The sequence below is a fragment of the Heptranchias perlo genome, chromosome 1 (assembly GCF_035084215.1).
Source record: "Heptranchias perlo isolate sHepPer1 chromosome 1, sHepPer1.hap1, whole genome shotgun sequence".
NCBI lineage: Eukaryota > Metazoa > Chordata > Chondrichthyes > Hexanchiformes > Hexanchidae > Heptranchias > Heptranchias perlo.
This window is the reverse complement of record NC_090325.1, coordinates 22,875,197-22,896,633: the sequence shown is the minus strand read 5'-3', so window position 1 is coordinate 22,896,633 and position 21,437 is coordinate 22,875,197. Positions and strand designations below refer to the sequence as shown.

Sequence of the window (21,437 nt, the reverse complement as noted above, 5' to 3'; positions counted from 1 at the left end):
GTTGCACTTATTAGCTACATCGGAGGAAAAGCACCAAGAATAGAATTTTATGGATTTACCTGAAAGGCTGGAAAATAGACATATTATTATTTATATAAAAGGAGTATAATATTAAGACCTAGATCCAAGATCATTAAGTAGGAAGATTAAGGGTGAAAGGTGGTGCAGGGAATTAACACATTGTTCTTTCAAGTCTCGGGCCTGGGCTTGAATCCACAAAAGTGAACAAATGCCCATTCTCCACTACTGCCTTCCTCATTCTGATACGTAAAAACTCAACACACCAAAAAAATTAATCAAGAAGATTAGAATAAGAAGCAAAAATATTTCAAATTAAATAGGGGATGAGTAGAAATATATAAAAGAAAAGGAAGGTAAAGCAATAATTAGAAATACAAATTACAATTATACAAAAAAAAGATTAAAAGTTACCATAAGCAAATTTGTTTCAGATAATTGGTTTGAAACATCATCCTAAAAATGGTTTGAAATATCCACTTACAGATAAGCTAAAGGAAAGTTTTTTTATTAAAATGAACAAACCATATTGTAACATCCCATTCAAGTTTTAGGTTACCATCAGCAGGCCTTCATTTTGTCACTACCCTCTTTTCACAAGACTCCCTTTATTCTTCTTAGCATAGGAAAGAAAACAGGATTCGGACAATACAATGCTGTACAAATGTCTGCAGGGTGCAATTTGAGTAAGATTTTTTTTTAAAAAGTGGCGTGAGAATAAGATTAGGGCAAGTGGAACTTGATATTGTACCTCGGTTCACCAAGATCCTCACAAAGTAGTTGCTATAACAGCACCAGTGTGTATACATGAAAATATCACCACAGTTCATACTATCGCCTGCTTTCACTTGTGGACAGTATTGAACTGTCTTGATAGAAGATTCAAAGGGGATCTATAAATTTAAACCATGAGTATAATAAAAAATACTTGTATACATACTATGGGCTCGAATTTAGCAGGCCTGCGGGTTCCCAGCGGGTGGTCCTCCGGGAGCGTGGTCAACACGCTCGGCGAAATTAGTGGGTTGCCCACACGATTGTAGCAGGCAACCCACTAATAGGAATCAATTACCTGCTCCTCCGGGGTTCACGGCGCTGGCCTGCGCGTCGGTCGGGCTGCGCATGCGCAGTACGATCTGTCAGCTGGAGGCTCTCTAGTTAAAGGGGCAGTCCTCCACTGACAGATGCTGCAACCAATGGGACAAATTGCAGCATGGAGCAGCCCAGGGGGAAGGCTGCTCCCAGTTTAATGATGCCTCACCCCAGCTATCATCAGATGGGGTGAGGAGGAGGGGGAGGACACAGATCTTCCCCCCGGCGGGCGGGAGGAAGCGGTCTGCCTCTGCCACCAAGAAGGCCTGGCTCGAGGTGGCAGAGGGGGTCACCTGCGCCACCAACATATCACCCACCTGCATACAGTGCAGGAGGCGCTGCAATGACCGCAGTAGGTCAGCCGCAGTGAGAACACGAAGTCTTTCCCCTACACTCCATCTGCCACAACACTGCCCCCACCCCACATCTCCTTCGGCACCGCCAACACTATTCTGTCACATCACCCTTCATACCCACTCACACCCCATCCTCATCTTACCTCCACCTACTCACCTCGCCAGTACTCACCCTGCCACTAACACGCAACCCAATCCTCATACAATCTCATTGCTCCATCCCATACTCACCCTCTCGTGCATCTCCCTCACGGCCAGCCTCACTCAACCTGCCACCACCTGTGCTGCAGCCACAGGGCATGCATCACATATGTGCAGTAGGCAGCGTAAGGCAAACGTCTCGTCAGCATGAAGGGGGTGCACAAGGGTGTCTGAGGGTTTGTCATGGGTGTTACCCATATTGAATTTCAGAGCAACAAACAGCACACATTATATTGACACCACCACTGCCATGTCTCCGCGAATCCTGTCCGTTGTGTCCAATAATGCCCGCTCCTGGGTATCACTATGAGGACCCACCACTGATGCCACCCATCGTGTTACTGCAGAGGAGGTGCAGGTGTATTTGCAGGGCTCGTCCGCGCAGACGACTGAGAGACATCGGCGGTGTAGCCGGCTGCACCCTGGAAGGATGCGGAGAAGGTGTGGAGGGCAGTGGTGACTTTGCCAGCGACAGGTAAGCAGTTGGTGCTGGGGCCAGCCAGGAGCAGCTCGGCATGAAAGAGGCTGCAGATCTCCACGACTACATGTCGAGCGAATCTGCGCCTCCCTCTGCACTGCTGCTCGGAGAGGTCCGGGGAGCTGCGCCTCGGTCTGTGGACCCTGTGGCGAGGGTAGTGCCCTCTGCGACGCGTCTCTCTCTGCGGTAGCCCTCCCTCCTGCTGTGCAGGTGGGCGTGCAACAACACCGTGTTGGGGGGATCCACGTCTCTGCGGCGGACGGCGTGGACTGCGAGGCTGCTGGTGCTGGTTATGCTCTTCGTCCTCCGAGGGTCTCCACACACCACCCAACTGGCAGGTGTTGGTCTGAGGGGTTGTGCAGGGTAGGTGTGTGGTTCCTCGGACTGGGGCTGCGGTTTCGTGTCGGTCTGTCCTCTGGCTTGGCGGGGGGTGGTGGAGGGCAGGGGTTGCCCTATGTGACGCGGTGGCCTCCTGCGTGGGTGAGGGCTCTCCCCCGTGGAGCGCACCTTGGCACCTGCCACAGGCTGCTGGCTGCAACACGCCTGGTTGGAGGGAGACTGTTTCCCCCAGTGTGGGAAACTCACTGCCTTGAACCTAAAATCCCACACTTCCTCTTTTGACAGCTGCTTCAGCTCATTAACTGACCACAACGAGCAAGGTAAGTACTCTCAAGTGGAACCCCGCTGGCTTTAATTGCCTGCGGGATTCCCACCAGCGGGGCTTGCGCGCGCAGCCCCGCACGTCAGCGCGGTACCTGGAAGTGGCCGGGATTTCGTCGCGATCCGGTCACGTGACCGGATATCGGGATTTTCAGGGCCACCCCGCTGGGAACCCGCCGGAAACACGATCCTAAAATCGAGCCCTATATGCCTAAAGATACAAATAGGACATTAAAAGAGAAATGACAGGAGACAGTTCTCACCTTTTTAGATCAAATAATTCACCTTCCATTTATTCTATTCCTTTTAAGGCAATATCACATCAGTATCTGCTTAGAATAAAGTGGGAAGATCAGGCCAGATTTATCCTAAGAGTGTTGCTTTCTCTTGCCACGGAAATTGGAGTTCCTGCCTTATTCAGCTCATTAACTCAGTTTTTTTTAATTATTTGGTGGTATAACAGGATAAAGTCAGATTTAATTAGGACCAGGGCAGATCTATCACAAAGTTGACACAGGTGGTTGATGGGAGTGAACAAAGACATTAAAACTGTTATCAATATTAGCTTTGAGGCAAATGGGGACTAGGTCATTAGTACATTCCAGAAAGCTTTGCACCTGTAATGTTGATGTCCATTCAGAGGTGCTAGCAGATGGCTTAGCTAACAGGCAATGTAGTTGCTATGGCTCTGACACAGGCTTGGGGGGGGGAAGAGGAGAGGGAAGGAAAGGTAGAGGTTTCTTGGTCAAGATGTTAGTTTTGATTGGCAGCTTGACAAACCAATTGTCACAGAGAACTGACTGAGCAATCAGAAGTCGAACGTTTGTCTTCCTTTTTCTGGAAGAGTCAATCTGCATTCTAAAGATAGTGCCATTCAGTTGAGCAATGCCAGCTTGTAAAATAAGGTAGTCCTTTATCAAAGGGCAATGTTTAATACTTGATGTTACAAGGAGTGATAGAAAATACATAAATTTTTGTGCAAACTATATTTTGTTCACATTTCATATCAAAATAAACCAATTATCCGATACACGAGAGATCTTGTTATTACGGCCCCAGGTCACGCTACTGTTTAACAAGATAATGTGTAGTAAAGATACTCTCCAGAACATAAGGTAAGAGGGGTCTACTTATGGAAGTTACCATTGATACTGAATCGGAGAGAATATCTAGGGCAGACCCGAAATTTGTTACAACCTTCTATTCTAATTTTTTTTCTATAACTTCAAAAGTGGGGATCTTTTAGGGGTCGATTTTAGGAGTCGATTTTAGGATGGCTGAGCGGGTGCATTCATGGCGGGGGCGGCTCCGAAAATTCCAGATTCCCGGGGCGGGTCCGGAGCCCGGCTCCAACCCGCTCATTTCCGGGTTCCCCAATGACGCCCTTAGATGCAGGCGCAGCCCCCGCATGCGGGACTCCCACCAGCAATTAAAGCCGGCGGGATCCCACTTAAGGCAATTATTTTGATAGTTGAGGTCGTTTGCAGACCTGATTGGGAGGATATTTTAGGAGGGGTGGGATTTTTCATCTAAACTGAGCTTGTTTCCCGTACTGGGGGTAACACTCCCAGTTGAAACAGATGTGTTGCAGCCACCAGCCTGTGGAAGCTGCAAAGGTAGGTTGGGGGGGAGGTGGGGGAAGACCCTCACTCATTGCAGGAGGCCACTCTGTCACTTTGGACAAAGTTTGGCCTGCATCACCCTCCTCCTAACACTAAAATTCACCAACTTGGAACCTCAACCCCGGTGTGCAGTCACATTTACCTACCTTGCGAACCCCCTGAAATGTACATCTTCCAGACGGGGGCCGCCATAGCTGCAGTCATGACCTCATTGGAGGACGAACACCTCTGACATGTGGAGCTCCACAACACAGTGCTATGACACATCCAACTGCACAGCAGGAGGGAGGGCAACCACAGAGAGAGATGCGTCGCAGAAGGCACTACCCTCGCCACAGGGTCTACAGACCGAGGCTCAGCTTCCTGGACCTCTCGGAGGAGCAGTGTACTCAGAGCCGCAGTCACTCGCCATGTAGTCGTGGACATCTGCAGCCTCCTTGATGCCAAGCTGCTCCCGGCCGGCCCGAGCACCATCTTCTTACCTGTCGCTATCAAAGTCACCACTGCCCTCAACAACTTCTCCTCCGGATCCTTCCAGGGTGCCACTGGGGACATCGCCAGCGTCTCCCAGTCATCTGCATAAAAGGGCCCTGCAAATACACCTACACCCACTCTGCAGTAACACAATGGGTGGCATCAGGTGTGGGTCTTCATGGTGATCCTCAGGAAAGGGAATTATTGCAAAAACCAGACAAGATTTGCAAAGATGTGGCAGTAGTGGTGATAACAAATTTTAATGTGCTTTGTAAAACAAACGAAAGTAAATCAAAAACATGACATTCCGTCATACACCCTTGTGCATACCCTTGTGCTCACAAAACCTTAGCCGTACGTTTATGGGAATCCCTACGTGGTGCTACCCCTGTGGCTTCAGCAGAGGTAGTGGCAGGTTGCTCTTATCCATGCCCTGACCGGAGATGCTTTGCGCGGACGCCCTCTGTGTTTCGGTGCACGTGAGGGCCCCTCCAAAGACTGCTCCACCTACACCTGTGCAGGGCCAGACTCGGCCACCTGGAGAGGAGGCAGCATTGCGGGTACTGGTTGAGAGGGGGGCAACGGGTGAGACGTGGAAGCGCTTTGAGTGGCATCCCCACTTCCACTTTCACCATCATCCCTCTCCTGGCCCAGGCCCACATCACTCCTTCCACCCTGCTGAACGACAATTTGGAAGACTCGTGTGAAGCCTTGTAAGGCCAGTTGTAATGTATCTGTCAGCCTGTTTAAGGCGGCAGAATGTTGCTCACCCTGAATCCGAACGGCCGTTGTCAGGGCCTGAATGGACTCATTGTTGAGTCCTCATTGCTAGCCTTACCTCCATCGCAGACATTCCCACACTTACCCACGACACTATCTCAGAGATGCCTTCACAGCCCTGTGGCTGTATCTCGGAGATACTCTCCTGTACCTGTGCCACCATTCCACTCATGCAGGAGTTGGATTCCTCCATCCTCTGCGCAATTGTGGAGCGTGCGCGTGGCACCTGTTCCAGTACCTCGGCAATGTGCTGCTGACCCTCGATGACTCTCCTTTTCATGGCTGGCCCCCAGGGTTCAGCATCTGGGTCCAGCTGAGCAAAGCCTGGAGAAGAGTGCTCCCACCGACGCGGACTCTCCACGGCTGCCCCTGCCACCAGGGTCTGCTCGTGCTCACGTGTGCGGTGACTCACCAAGTGCAACCCCAACTAACTGAGGACGGGGACCCACTGAGGTGTGTGTATTTGCGCTGGTGGATGGCTGGCTCAGATGTGACGATGCACCCTCAGAGGCCAGCAGGCCCTCTGAGGAATCGCCCTCCATAGTCATAGCGGTCGCAGATGGCCCGGCAAGAGAACAGAAAGCAATATTAAGCATGTGGACAGATGTTGAGATGCTGCAGATGCCAATTGATACTAAGATCATTCGCTATCATGAGTGCTGAGTGTTAGATTTCTGTCACCAGCCGTTTGTGCGTTCCTAGTCTTGGCGTCCGCCACGGACAGGCACTCCTAGGTCCGGCTTAGTTCCAATGCTTGCTGTCCGCGTCCGTTAGGACCACCTGGTATGGCGGGCCCCCTCCGGTCCTTGCCCTCTCCTGGGCATTCTGGCATCTCTTCTCCTATCAAGGCAAAACACAGAGAGGCGTGACTGAGTGATGGTTGCAGTGACCTGCTGCATGCATTGGTGTGGGTGGGGGTGAGCGTGAGTAAGATGCATGGGAGGGTGCGTGTGAGACATAGCCATGAGATTGTATGAGGATTGGGTTGCGTGGTAGCGTTCGAATGGGAACTGGGCCGGTGAGTAAGTGCAGGCAACGTGAGGATGATGGTTGAGTGGATGTGAGGAGTGATGCGAGAGCGTTATGGTGGCAGCGCAGAAGGAGTTGTGTGGTGTTGGAGGTGATGTGGAAGACAGAGTTTGGGAGAATGCGTAAGTATACTCGCTTTGGCTGACCTGGTTAGGTCATTAAAGCGCTTCCTGCACTGGACCCAGGTTTGGCACACATTGTTGCTGCTGCTGACCTCCTCGGCCACCTCCAGCTAGGCCTTTTTGGTGGCAGAGGGAGGTCCCCTCCTTCCATCAGATGGAAAAAAAAATTCCCTCCTACTCCTCACCCCATCGAGCAGCACCTGGAGTGAGGAGTCAGAGAACCTTGAAGCAGCCATGCCTCTGGCCTGCTCCACGCTCCACAAATGGTTCTTTGTTGCAGGAGCTGCATTGGAGGACTGCCCCTTTAAATAGGGCTCCTCCTGCTGACAGCCTGTGATGCGGGTGCGCAGTGCGCAGTTACCCACGCGCCCAGTCGACCCCCTGCTGCCAACCCGCCTTTCTCCTTCGTCTCAGTTTTTCATTCTACTTATGATATACAAACTTTTAAAATCTAGGCTTAGCTCTGCCTAACCACTGCTACATAAACTTCTTATTCTTTTCAACCTTAGTGCTGTCTGCACTATAGACCTTCACCACAATTTCTTAATTAAAAAAAAAACTTTCTTTTCCATGCAAAGAGGAATGCAAGAAATTCAACAAGCTCCCTTTAATTAAGACACATTCAGTAAGTATATGCACCATCCATATAAAGTTAGGATCAAAAAACTCATTAAGCATCTTAATAATTGGTTCGCCAAACTTGTGTGAATGTTTTTCTGAACCAGTCATAGTTTTTTTTCACTTTTAATAATTGTCCTGAAGGCTATCAATTTCCTTAGAGCTTCTTCAAAAAATATGCTTTAAAATGAACAACGGATACACATCACACATTAGTTTTTTTTTTATTGACCCCTTTTACAATAAGCAGGTTTTCCACTTCAAAATCATCATGAGCTGTCCCCAGATCTGTGTAAAGAAATACTGCCCAATGTTCTGCAACTAGAATAGGAAAGGAAATTCTTTTGAAAGAAATTGTAAATTCATTAATTATTATTATTTTTTTTTTTAAGTATGTCAAATTGGAAGGTCTTTTTTGTTCTCTGGTAGATGTCAATTTTAATAGTTAAACATACTGAAACAGAAATTACTGTGTTACTATTACAAAGCATCCAGAAATAAACAAGGCAACTTTATTAGACTCATCAGTAAATGTAGTGTGGTTATATTGTGGATCAGCTCAAAATAAATTCTACATAAAACTAAATTTAAACCACAAAAAAGCACAAACATGAACAACAAACATCACAATACATATTAAGTGTTAGATATTTAAGAAGAGCCTGAAATAGATGTTAAGTATTTTTCAGACAACTAGGAAGCATTGCTGCTGCTGGATGATTGTTCTTATCTGACAAAACGATGCTTCTTTTTGTACGAAGCCCATCTGCACACGGGGCAGCAGTGTCGTCCTCCTGCCAACCAGACCACGATGCATTGCTGATGGAACACGTGACCACAGGGTAGCCCCATTATTAAGCAGCCATTTCTGAAATTCTCCAGGCACACCACACATTCTGAGCAATGCAGCATATTATTGGGCCAAGTAGACCAATCAGGCTTATCATCATCTTCAGTGACACTTGTGTTTCCGTTTAACCTTGGCGTGCTTTGACAGACGTTGCCAGAATCCTTCTCACTGGCATTGGCTTCTGCATTAGTTTGTACCTTTCCTTCAGCAGGCATCCGGCGTGCACTTGCCTCCTCATTATCACTTATCCCTGATTTATTACACACTACATCATGGCTTTCACTTTCGGAATCACTGTCAGTCTCGTGACAACTTTCACTTATTTCATCTTCAGAACGTCCTGTAACACATTTAAATCGCCATGTCGGTAGATTCTTTATGTAATCCGTTGGTATCAATGGATGCAGCCACAGATCCGGGAACGCAAGTCTCTCCAGCAACAAATCAGGATCTTCCTCCCAATCCAAATTGTGAGGGTAATGCTGAAATGAAGCAATTGGATGGAACAAGTAGCTTGTATACCAGTCCCACAGACTTGATAGCCACTCAAGATTATTAACATTTACTTCATCATCATTATTATTACGTCTCCGTTTTTTCTCAAAGTAATCTATTAGCAAACCATGACCCAGGTATGTGCTGAGAAATAGAGCTGGATGGGACGAGTAGAAAGTCCAGTCAGCTCGCACCCATGAAGCCAAAGTGGTTGTGTTGGCATACCTCAAAAATTTTAAACTATATTCATAAAAACTTTCCAAATATGGTAACTGAAGAAATCCAATTATAGGTAGCCAGGACATTATTAATAAGGAGTTATAAGTTCCCAGTGTGCTTATAAGAACTACAAAACGTTTTATTGTAGCACCTTGTGTTATAAATAAGTCCATCCACGCCATTAAATTAACCAAACCTAGACTCAAGACAAAGAGGTCATTTACTTCAGGCTGCAATGATCGAAGGAATACATCCATTGCATGATGAGATATAAATTCCCCTGTAGTGTTCCCATATTTATAGATCCCTTCAGGAGTTTTCACTATATATGCTGGGAACTGATGTACACCAATCTCCTTCATGTGGCTGTCATTGTTCCAGTTCTGGACATCAACAAAAATGAATTCCACACGACCTGTAAATTTTACACTGAGAACTGAGTAGAATGCAGGCGGCTGATCCAGATTTGCAAACAAGTACATCTTTACACGATACCGGTCACTTTTATTCCATTCTTCCATTAGCTGGTCAGTGCTTCGGATGGTTTTGATCCGAGATGCCACATGAGCGTTTATCCATTTAAAAATATGCTCAACTTCAATCCTGCGGCCGTTGTACTCTTTAAGCATCACTTTCCCTTTTGAAGTGTTCGTCTGTGGAATGGACATTATGAGCGTGGATCTCAACCATCCTCTTTTGCTACAGTATCTACAGAAAAACACAGATAGAACAAGTGAATAGATTTTATCAGAAGCAAAATATAAATAGATTTTACAACCATTTGCACATCTTATGCAGAGAAATAGCAACAGCTATCTGCTAAATTATTTGTAAATACAACTCACCTTCAGGAACGACATTGCGTGCCATCTATGTGGCTGCTTTAACATAGTAAAATTATCACAGAGGTGACACTGAGCTGTACAAAAGTTAGGGGACGTTATCAAAGGCATGGTTAAAGAGATACGAATTGAGAAGGCATTTGGAGGCGGAGGAGAGAGGTAGTTAGATGGAGAGCTTTAGACTGGGGGACATGGAGTCAACATAGAGCACTGAAGACTGGGGTCACGGGAGAGCAGGAATGAATACAGCTAAATTTTGAACAAGTTGGAATTTATGGATGGTAGAAAATGGTAGGCCAGCAATGGGGACATTGAAGGAATTGAGTCTAGAAATTAAGAAAAACATGTATAAGGATTTCAGTGACAGTAGGGGTGAGGTAGGAGCAGAGGCAGAAGTCTTGGGGTTTGAAGTTCTGCTCTGTGTCAAACTAGATGGCAAGGTTGTAGAGTTAGTGGTAAGGGTGTAGAGTTTTGGGAGGGACTGAAAATAGCAGCTTCAGTCTTCACAATGTTCATTTGCAAGAAATTTTGACTCGTCCACCATGGGCAGTCTGACAGCAAAGGTGATCATGAGGTTGAAGGAAGTAGTAAAGAGCTAGAGCTGGGCGTCAACAGCATACATATGGAAGCTGATTTTTTAAAATCATTCCGTGGGATGTGGGCGTCACTACCAAGGCTGGCATTTATTGCCCATCCCCAGTTTCACATGACAAGGTGGTGCTGGGCCTTTTTCTTGAACTGCTGCAGTTCCTGTGGTGAAGGCATTCCCACAATACTATTAGGTAGGGAGTTCCAGATTTTGACACAGTGACAATGAAAGAACGGCGATATCCTAGTCAGGATGGCACGTGACTTGGAGGTAAACCTTGGATCAGCACCTGCAGATGATGCCACCATGGGGCAGCATGTAGATGAGGAAGAGCAGGGGGCCAAGGAGACATTGTTGGGGACTCCAGAGTTGATGTTTCAGAGGCAGGAAGGGAAGCTACTGCTGGAGATATGCTGGCTGTATTCAGCTGGATAGGAGTAGAGCCACATGAGGTCAACTCCGCGGAGCTAGACAATGGAGGAGAAGCAATGAAGGAGAACGGCTAGATTGACCGAGGTTGAGGAGGGCAAGGCAGGGTGTCACACCATGGTCACAGTCATAGAGGATGTCATTCATGCCTCTGTGTGGTCATTTATGGTTTATGAAGTGGTTCATTTTTGGTTTATGAAGTGGTTCATTTTTGGCAACCAAGTAATAAGTTAAAACCGACAAACAGAGCCGCAAATAGATGTGACCTTCTTGCCCTGGTCTCCATGGAATTGATAACAACCTCCAACACAATGCACAATACTGAAAGAAATCCTTCATCATAATAAACTCTCATCTAAAATGCACATTTCAAATTAGGTTACCCATGATTTAGAAATGTTAATGTCCAATGCTACAGATCAAGAACTATGCAAATAACTACTATAACAAACTATAGTCATAACATATGAAAATAAGTTTTTGGAAGGAACTGTTATATACATCTGAAATTCACAGTTGTTTCCACATCAATTACATTTTTAAAAATTAAGATTCTATTCCGCAATTCCTGCGGTACAACCACACACTATAAATCATCCATATCAGTGAGTAGGAATTATGAATATCCTAACTCAAATAACACACCATTTATTTTACAGACTGGAAATAACTCGAAGGTTAAATAAGCAATGCTGTGATGAGAGAGGATTTCAACTGATGCCTCAGTACTGCTGGTGGAAAACAAAACAGGTACTGCAAGTGTCATTTCTACCATTTAAATCACATGTGAGCTGGCCTCTAAAGACTGCTTATACATGCCAGCAAGGCACTTTTAAGTATTGCCAGCCTGTGCGAATCTTTCCCTCCCTCACCAACATCAAGGAATGTCTTAGTCATTGTGCAAATAAGACTGAACTAATTGCACATGCACAATCATCCACTGTTGTCAAATTCTTCACAAAGTATAAAGGAGCCAGGTTCAAGGGGCTAGGAAAACTGGATGATTATTACAGATGGACACAGTTGCGTAATGTAATTGGTGTTATCAGACAGAATCCAAACATGCTCTAAAGGGTCGTATGGTGAACAGATTCTCTGTAAAGCTTACCTGGGGTCATTGGAACAATTGAAAACTCCTGTGCGTATACCAAACTGGGACACTTTCTTCACCATCTTGTGCCATTGATCCTTGCCCAATAAAGGGTCTTTATCTTTAGCCACAACCTGTGAAATAATGTTAGAGATTATTACAAAACAACAAATAGGATTACTATTATCCAGAACTGTAGCCTGATCTGTAAATACTATTTACCAATTCAGAAATCATTTTGAAAAAAAATCCAAAATAAAGTAATTCGCTTTAGTCCACTTGAGTGATACACAATAAAACAGAATGTGTAGTTTCTACCCTCAGATCATAGAATCATACATCTCAGAAGGAAGTCATTCCACCTATCAAGTCTGTGCCAGCTCTTTGAAGGAGCTATCCAATTAGTCCCACTCCCCTGCTCTTTCTCCTTGGCCTGCAAATTTCTCCTCTTCAAGTATTTATCCAATTCCATTTTGAAAGTTATTATTGAATCTGCTTCCACCGCCCTTTTAGGCAGTGCATTCCAGAACATAACAATTCGCTGCATAAAAAAAATTCTTTTAATTTCCCCCTGGAATCTTTGCTAATTATCTTAAATCTGTGTCCTCCGGTTATCAATCCTCCTGCCAGTGGAAACAGTTTCTCCCTATCTACTCTATCAAAAAATGTGGAGATAGGATATTTCACAAATAAAAATTTCCCACCTTAAAAGAAAACGAAGCCCATGTTGGATAAAAATGAAGTCTTAAATTATTGAAGCCACAAATCAGAAACCAGAATCTGACCAAAGCACTGTTACATTACACGTGGCATATCATTGTTCAGCTACATAACGTGTGCAGGTTTGTGATCCAAATTGTTGGCACTTCCTTTCATGCTGGTTTTGGAAAGGCACAGAGGGCAATGGGGGTGGGGGGGGGGGGGGGGGGGGACACACAACAACTTTCATTTATATAGTGCCTTTAACATCGTAAAAGGTCCCAAGCCACTTCACAGGAGTGTTATCAAACAAAATTTGACACCGAGTCACATAAGGAGATTTGATTGAGTTTTTTGAAGGGGTAACCAAGAAGATAGATGAGGGCTGTGCAGTAGACGTGGTCTACATGGACTTCAGCAAAGCATTTGACAAGGTACCGCATGGTAGGTTGTTACATAAGGTTAAATCTCATGGGATCCAAGGTGAGGTAGCCAATTGGATACAAAATTGGCTTGACGACAGAAGACAGAGGGTGGTTGTCGAGGGTTGTTTTTCAAACTGGATGCCTGTGTCCAGCGGTGTGCCTCAGGGATCGGTGCTGGGTCCGCTGTTATTTGTTATTTATATTAATGATTTGGATGAGAATTTAGGAGGCATGGTTAGTAAGTTTGCAGATGACACCAAGATTGGTGGCATTGTGGACAGTGAAGAAGGTTATCTAGGATTGCAACGGGATCTTGATAAATTGGGCCAGTGGGCCGATGAATGGCAGATGGAGTTTAATTTAGATAAATGTGAGGTGATGCATTTTGGTAGATCGAATCGGGCCAGGACCTACTCCGTTAATGGTAGGGCGTTGGGGAGAGTTATCGAACAAAGAGATCTAGGAGTACAGATTCATAGCTCCTTGAAAGTGGAGTCACAGGTGGATAGGGTGGTGAAGAAGGCATTCAGCATGCTTGGTTTCATTGGTCAGAACATTGAATGCAGGAGTTGGGATGTCTTGTTGAAGTTGTACAGGGCATTGGTGAGGCCACACTTGGAGTACTGTGTACAGTTCTGGTCACCCTATTATAGAAAGGATATTATTAAACTAGAAAGAGTGCAGAAAAGATTTACTAGGATGCTACCGGGACTTGATGGTTTGACTTACAGGGAGAGGTTAGACAGACTGGGACTTTATTCCCTGGAGAGTAGGAGGTTAAGGGGTGATCTTATAGAAGTCTATAAAATAATGAGGGGCATAGATAAGGTCGATAGTCAAAATCTTTTCCCAAAGGTAGGGGAGTCTATAACGAGGGGGCACAGATTTAAGGTGAGAGGGGAGAGATACAAAAGGGTCCAGAGGGGCAATTTTTTCACTCAAAGGGTGGTGAGTGTCTGGAACGAGCTGCCAGAGGCAGTAGTAGAGGCGGGTACAATTTTGTCTTTTAAAAAGCATTTGGACAGTTACATGGGGAAGATGGGTATCGAGGGATATGGGCCAAGTGCAGGCAATTGGGACTAGCTTAGTGGTATAAACTGGGCGACATGGACATGTTGGGCCGAAGGGCCTGTTTCCATGTTGTAACTTCTATGATTCTATGATTCTATGAGATATTAGGACAGGTGATGGTCAAAGAGGTAGTTTTTAAGGAGCGTCTTTAAGGAGGAGAAAGAAGTAGAGAGGTTTAGGGAGGGAATTCTAGAGATTAGGGCCTAGGCAGCTGAAGGCAAAGCAAGCAATGGCGCAGCAATTAAAATCGGGGATGCGCAAGAGGCAAGAATTGGAGGAGCCCAGAGATCTTGGAGGGTTGTCGGGCTGGAGGAGGTTACAGAGACATGCAGGGGCGAGGCATTGGAGGGATTTGAAAACAAGGATGAGAATTTTAAAATCGAGGCATTCCCGGACCGGGAGCCAATGTAGGTCAGCGAGCACAAGGTTTCTGGGAGAGCGGGACTTGGTGCGAGTTAGGATACGGACAGCAGAGATTTGGATGAGCTCAAGTTTATGGAGGGTGAAAGATAGGAGGCCAGCCAGGAGAGCATTGGAATAGTCCAGTCTAGAGGTAACAACGGCATGGATGAGGGTTTCAGCAGCAGATGAGCTGAGGTGTGGCGATGTCACGGAGGTGGAAGTAGACGGTCTTGGTGATAGAGCGGATATGTGGTCGGAAGCTCACCTTGGGGTCAAATAGGTCGCTAAGGTTGCGAATGGTCTGGTTCAGCCTCAGACAGTGGCCGGGGAGAGGGATGGAGTCGGTGGATAAGGAATGGAGTTTGCAGCAGGGACCAAAGACAATGGCTTCGGTCTTCCCAATATTTAGTTGGAGGAAATTTTTGCTCATTTGGTACTGGACGTCTGACAAGCAGTGTGACAAATGAGACAGTGGAGGGGTTGAGAGAGGTGGTGGTGAGGTAGAGCTGGGTGTTGTCAGCATACACGCGGAATCTGATATCGTGTTTTCGGACGATATTGCCGAGGGGCAGCATATAGATGAAAAATAGGAGGGGGCCAAGGATAGATCCTTGGGGGACTCCAGAGGTAACGGTGCAGAAGTGGGAGAGAAGGCATTGCACAACTGGATAGATAATAGAACCAGGCAAGTGCAGTCCCACCCAGCTGGATGACGGAAGAGAGGAGTTGGAGGAGGATGGTGCTGTCAACCGTGTCAAAGGCTGGAGACAGGTCGGGAAGGATGAGGAGGGATAGTTCACCATCGTCACAGTCACATAGGATGTCATTTGTGACTTTGATAAGGGCCGTTTCAGTAGTGTGGCAGGGGCGGAAACCTGGGTGGAGGGATTCAAACATGGCGTTGCGGGAAAGATGGGCACAGATTTGGGAGGCGACAATACGTTCAAGGACTTGAGAGGAAAGGAAGGTTGGAGATGGGGCAGTAGTTTGCAAGGACAGAGGGGTCAAGGGTGGTTTTTTTGGGGTCGGGTGATGATGGCAGATTTGAAGGGGAGGAGGACAGTACTCGAGGAGAGGGAACCGTTAACAATATCAGCTAACGTGGGGGCCAGGAAGGGAAGTTGGGTGGTCAGCAGTTTGGTGGGAATGGGGTCGAGGGAGCAGGAAGCGGGTCTCGTGGTCAAGATGAGCTCAGAGAGGACCTGAGGGAAGTTAGGAGAGAAACTAGAGAAAGATGCGAGTTCAGGGAGAAACTAGAGAAAGATGCGAGTTCAGGGCTGGGGCAGGGGGGATCCTTAGGGGAAGTTTGGCTTGATGGGCTAGGAGAAGGGAGGCAGAGGCAGCTGAATGGATAGTCTCAATCTTAATGACGAAGTCCATGAATTCCTCGCACTTTTCGTTGGCGGTGAGGGCGGAGGGGCAGGGGAGAGGGGTTTAAGAAGACAGTTTGCAGTGAAGAGAAGCTGGGAGTTATCTTTGCATTCCAGGATGATCCTGGAATAGTGAGCAGTTTTAGCAGAGGACAGCAGGACCCGATAGTGTTTTATATGATCCAGCCAGATCAGGTGATGAATGGCAAAACCAGTTGTCCACCATAAACGTTCAAGTTTGCGTCCCTTGGACTTAAGGGAGCGCAGATGAGGGCCATAACAGGGGAACGACCAGGGTGAGAGAGTAATAGTTTTAATAGGAACAAGGGCATCAAAGGTGGAAGTGAGGGTGTGATTGAGCAGATTGGTAGCTGCAGAAACGTCGTGGTGAATGGAGGGCCAAAGGCTGGACAATTGGGAAGTTGAAAGTGCAATTGTAAGCAATATGGCGGGGGAGAAGCTTTTTCCAGAGGCGGACACAGAAGGAAGTGGGATGTGGGTGGAGAGGAATACAAGGAAATGATCAGAGATGGCCTTATTCATGATTGACACGATGGGAGTAAAGATGCCACACGAGTTGGCAAGGTAAAGGCGGTGGCCGTGAATATGGGTTGGGGGGCTCATATGGTTACTTGTCAAATCTGGTGAAAGCAATGCGTTTCTTATTGACGTTGAAAGCATTCTCTAGTATGCCTACATACTTAAAGCAATCTCTTCTCTCCAGAAAACATGATAAGAAATATAAGATATCTTCCTGCTATGTGTGACAGATATCACAAAAATGCCATCTGAAATTCTATGTGAAGGGGCTGTTCCATTTGTTTCCTATTAAAAAAAGTAAACATGCAGACAGTAACGTGAGTGGAGACTATAGTTCGTCAAAATTCATGCACTTCAGCGAGAGCAGGAGGCGATAAAGACCAAGAGGAGAGCGAGAGCAAGAACTGCAGGGAAGATGGGCAAACTGACCACGGCACTGTGGTACAGGAGGCGTTTCAAGTTGGGGGAGTGAAAAGGAATGTAGTAGTCGTAGGGGACAGTATAGTTGGGGGATAGACACTGTTCTTTGTTGCCGCGACAAAGTCCCGAAGGTTGTGTTGCCTGCCCGTTGCCAGGGTTAAGGACATCTCCTCGTGGCTGGAAAAGAACTTGGAGCATGAGGGGGAGGATCCAGTTGTCGTGGTCCACATGGGAACCAATGACATAGGTAGAACTAAGAATGAAGTTCCGCTGAGACAGTTTGAGGAGCTAGGGTCTAAATTAATAAGCAGAACCTCAAAAGGTAATAATCTCTTGACATTGTAGTTGTTCTTAAGCTAATTTAAGGGTTAAGTCATGGCAGGAGATCCCAGCGCCGTGTCATGTTCCTCTTGTGGGATGTGGGAATTCAGGGCTCCTTCCCGCAGGTGAAGGAATTCAGGGCTCCTTCCTGTATCCCTGATTCCTTCACCTGCGGGAAGTGTGTCCAGCTGCAGCTATTGTTTGACCGCTTGACGGCTCTGGAGCTGCGGATGGACTCACTTTGGAGCATCCGCGATGCTGAGAAAGTCGTGGATAGCACGTTCAGTGAGTTGGTCACACCGCAGATAAAAATTACTGAGGGAGATAGTGAATGGGTGACCAACAGACAGAGGAAGAGTAGGAAGGCAGTGCAGGGGTCCCCTGCGGTCATCTCCCTCCAAAACAGGTATACCGTTTTGGATACTGTTGGCGGAGATGGCTCACCAGGGGAAGGTGGCAGTGGCCAGGTTCATGGCACCGTGGCTGGCTCTGCTGCACAGGAGGGCAGGAAAAAGAGTGGCAGAGCTATAGTGATAGGGGACTCGATTGTAAGGGGAATAGACAGGCGTTTCTGCGGACGCAACCGAGACTCCAGGATGGTATGTTGCCTCCCTGGTGCAAGGGTCAAGGATGTCTCGGAGCGGCTGCAGGACATTCTGGAGGGGGAGGGTGAACAGCCAGTTGTCGTGGTGCATATAGGCACCAACGATATAGGTAAAAAACAGGATGAGGTCCTACAAGCTGAATTTAGGGAGTTAGGAGTTAAACTAAAGAGTAGGACCTCAAAGGTAGTAATCTCAGGATTGCTACCAGTGCCACGGGCTAGTCAGAGTAGGAATGACAGGATAGCTAAGATGAATACGTGGCTTGAGAGATGGTGCAAGAGGGAGGGATTCAAATTCCTGGGCCATTGGAACCGGTTCTGGGGGAGGTGGGACCAGTACAAATTGGACGGTCTGCATCTGGGCAGGACTGGAACCAATGTCCTAGGGGGAGTGTTTGCTAGTGCTGTCGGGGAGGGTTTAAACTAATGTGGCAGGGGGATGGGAACCGATGCAGGAAGTCAGTGGGAAATAAAGTGGTGACAGAAACAAAAGGCAGTAAGGGAGAGTGTACAGAACATGACCGGACAGATGGTCTGAGAAAGCAGGGCAAAGACCAAGGGAAGACTAGATTAAACTGCATTTATTTCAATGCAAGAAGTCTGATGGGCAAGGCAGATGAACTCAGGGCATGGATGGGTACATGGGACTGGGATGTTATAGCTATTACTGAAACATGGCTAAGGGAGGGGCAGGACTGGCAGCTCAATGTTCCAGGGTACAGATGCTATAGGAAAGATAGAGCAGGAGGTAAGAGAGGAGGGGGAGTTGCGTTCTTGATTAGGGAGAACATCACGGCAGTAGTGAGAGGGGATATATCCGAGGGTTCGCCCACTGAGTCCATATGGGTAGAACTGAAAAATAAGAAGGGAGAGATCACTTTGATAGGATTGTACTACAGACCCCCAAATAGTCAACGGGAAATTGAGGAGCAAATATGTAAGGAGATTACAGACAGCTGCAAGAAAAATAGGGTGGTAATAGTAGGGGACTTTAACTTTCCCAACATTGACTGGGACAGCCATAGCATTAGGGGCTTGGATGGAGAGAAATTTGTTGAGTGTATTCAGGAGGAATTTCTCATTCAGTATGTGGATGGCCCGACTAGAGAGGGGGCAAAACTTGACCTCCTCTTGGGAAATAAGGAAGGGCAGGTGACAGAAGTGTTAGTGAGGGATCACTTTGGGACCAGTGATCATAATTCCATTAGTTTTAAGATAGCTATGGAGAAGGATAGGTCTGGCCCAAAAGTTAAAATTCTAAATTGGGGAAAGGCCAATTTTGATGGTATTAGACAGGAACTTTCAGAAGTTGATTGGGAGAGTCTGTTGGCAGGCAAAGGGACGTCTGGTAAGTGGGAGGCTTTCAAAAGTGTGTTAACCAGGGTTCAGTGTAAGCACATTCCTTATAAAGTGAAGGGCAAGGCTGGTAGAAGTAGGGAACCTTGGATGACTCGGGAGATTGAGGCACTAGTCAAAAATAAGAAGGAGGCATATGACATGCATAGGCAGCTGGGATCAAGTGGATCCCTTGAAGAGTATAGAGATTGCCGGAGTAGAGTTAAGAGAGAAATCAGGAGGGCAAAAAGGGGATATGAGATTGCTTTGGCAGATCAGGCAAAGGTGAATCCAAAGAGCTTCTACAAATACAAAAAGGGCAAAAGGGTAACTAGGGAGAGAGTAGGGCCTCTTAAGGATCAACAAGGTCATCTATGTGCGGAACCACAAGAGATGGGTGAGATCCTGAATGAATATTTCACATCGGTATTTACGGTTGAGAAAGGCATGGATGTTAGGGAACTTGGGGAAATAAATAGTGATGTCTTGAGGAGTGTACATATTACAGAGAGGGAGGTGCTGGAAGTCTTAACGCGCATCAAGGTAGATAAATCTCCGGGACCTGATGAAATGTATCCCAGGACGTTATGGGAGGTTAGGGAGGAAATTGCGGGTCCCCTAGCAGAGATATTTGAATCATCCACCGCTACAGGTGAGGTGCCTGAAGATTGGAGGGTAGCAAATGTTGTGCCTTTGTTTAAGAAGGGCGGCAGGGAAAAGCCTGGGAACTACAGACCAGTGAGCCTGACATCTGTAGTGGGTAAGTTGTTAGAGGGTATTCTGAGGGACAGAATCTACAGGCATTTGGAGAGGCAGGGACTAATTAGGAACAGTCAGCATGGTTTTGTGAGAGGAAAATCATGTCTCACGAATTTGATTGAGTTTTTTGAAGGGGTAACCAAGAAGATAGATGAGGGCTGTGCAGTAGACGTGGTCTACATGGACTTCAGCAAAGCATTTGACAAGGTACCGCATGGTAGGTTGTTACATAAGGTTAAATCTCATGGGATCCAAGGTGAGGTAGCCAATTGGATACAAAATTGGCTTGACGACAGAAGACAGAGGGTGGTTGTAGAGGGTTGTTTTTCAAACTGGATGCCTGTGTCCAGCGGTGTGCCTCAGGGATCGGTGCTGGGTCCGCTGTTATTTGTTATTTATATTAATGATTTGGATGAGAATTTAGGAGGCATGGTTAGTAAGTTTGCAGATGACACCAAGATTGGTGGCATTGTGGACAGTGAAGAAGGTTATCTAGGATTGCAACGGGATCTTGATAAATTGGGCCAGTGGGCCGATGAATGGCAGATGGAGTTTAATTTAGATAAATGTGAGGTGATGCATTTTGGTAGATCGAATCGGGCCAGGACCTACTCCGTTAATGGTAGGGCGTTGGGGAGAGTTATCGAACAAAGAGATCTAGGAGTACAGATTCATAGCTCCTTGAAAGTGGAGTCACAGGTGGATAGGGTGGTGAAGAAGGCATTCAGCATGCTTGGTTTCATTGGTCAGAACATTGAATGCAGGAGTTGGGATGTCTTGTTGAAGTTGTACAGGGCATTGGTGAGGCCACACTTGGAGTACTGTGTACAGTTCTGGTCACCCTATTATAGAAAGGATATTATTAAACTAGAAAGAGTGCAGAAAAGATTTACTAGGATGCTACCGGGACTTGATGGTTTGACTTACAGGGAGAGGTTAGACAGACTGGGACTTTATTCCCTGGAGAGTAGGAGGTTAAGGGGTGATCTTATAGAAGTCTATAAAATAATGAGGGGCATAGATAAGGTCGATAGTCAAAATCTTTTCCCAAAGGTAGGGGAGTCTATAACGAGGGGGCACAGATTTAAGGTGAGAGGGGAGAGATACAAAAGGATCCAGAGGGGCAATTTTTTCACTCAAAGGGTGGTGAGTGTCTGGAACGAGCTGCCAGAGGCAGTAGTAGAGGCGGGTACAATTTTGTCTTTTAAAAAGCATTTGGACAGTTACATGGGGAAGATGGGTATCGAGGGATATGGGCCAAGTGCAGGCAATTGGGACTAGCTTAGTGGTATAAACTGGGCGACATGGACATGTTGGGCCGAAGGGCCTGTTTCCATGTTGTAACTTCTATGATTCTATGATTATTACCTGAGCCACGTGCAAATTAGCATAGGGACAAACAGATCAGTGTAAAATGCGTGGCTCAAAGAGTGGGGTGGAAAGAAGGGGTTTCGATTCATGGGGCACTGGCAGTAGTACTGGAGAAAAAGGGAGCTGTTCCGACAGGACGGGCTCCACTTAAACCGG

General features: G+C 46.7%; 1 protein-coding gene across 2 annotated transcripts in view; it reads right to left on the bottom strand.

The window, feature by feature from the left end:
- rnf103 (ring finger protein 103) overlaps nt 1–21,437 on the bottom strand; it is an 80,615-nt gene that overhangs the window by 44,218 nt on the left and 14,960 nt on the right. Inside the window, exons 3-4 of one of the 2 annotated variants that reach the window (XM_067982244.1) lie at nt 11,983–12,098; nt 7,656–9,722 (exon numbers count right to left, since the gene is read on the bottom strand). The exons of the other annotated variant lie outside the window; for it this stretch is intronic. Coding sequence (XP_067838345.1) covers nt 8,177–9,722; nt 11,983–12,098 — 1,662 coding nt within the window. The 3' untranslated portion in view covers nt 7,656–8,176. Of the gene's footprint in view, nt 1–7,655; nt 9,723–11,982; nt 12,099–21,437 lie in introns of those variants that run through there. 2 annotated transcript variants of the gene reach the window in all.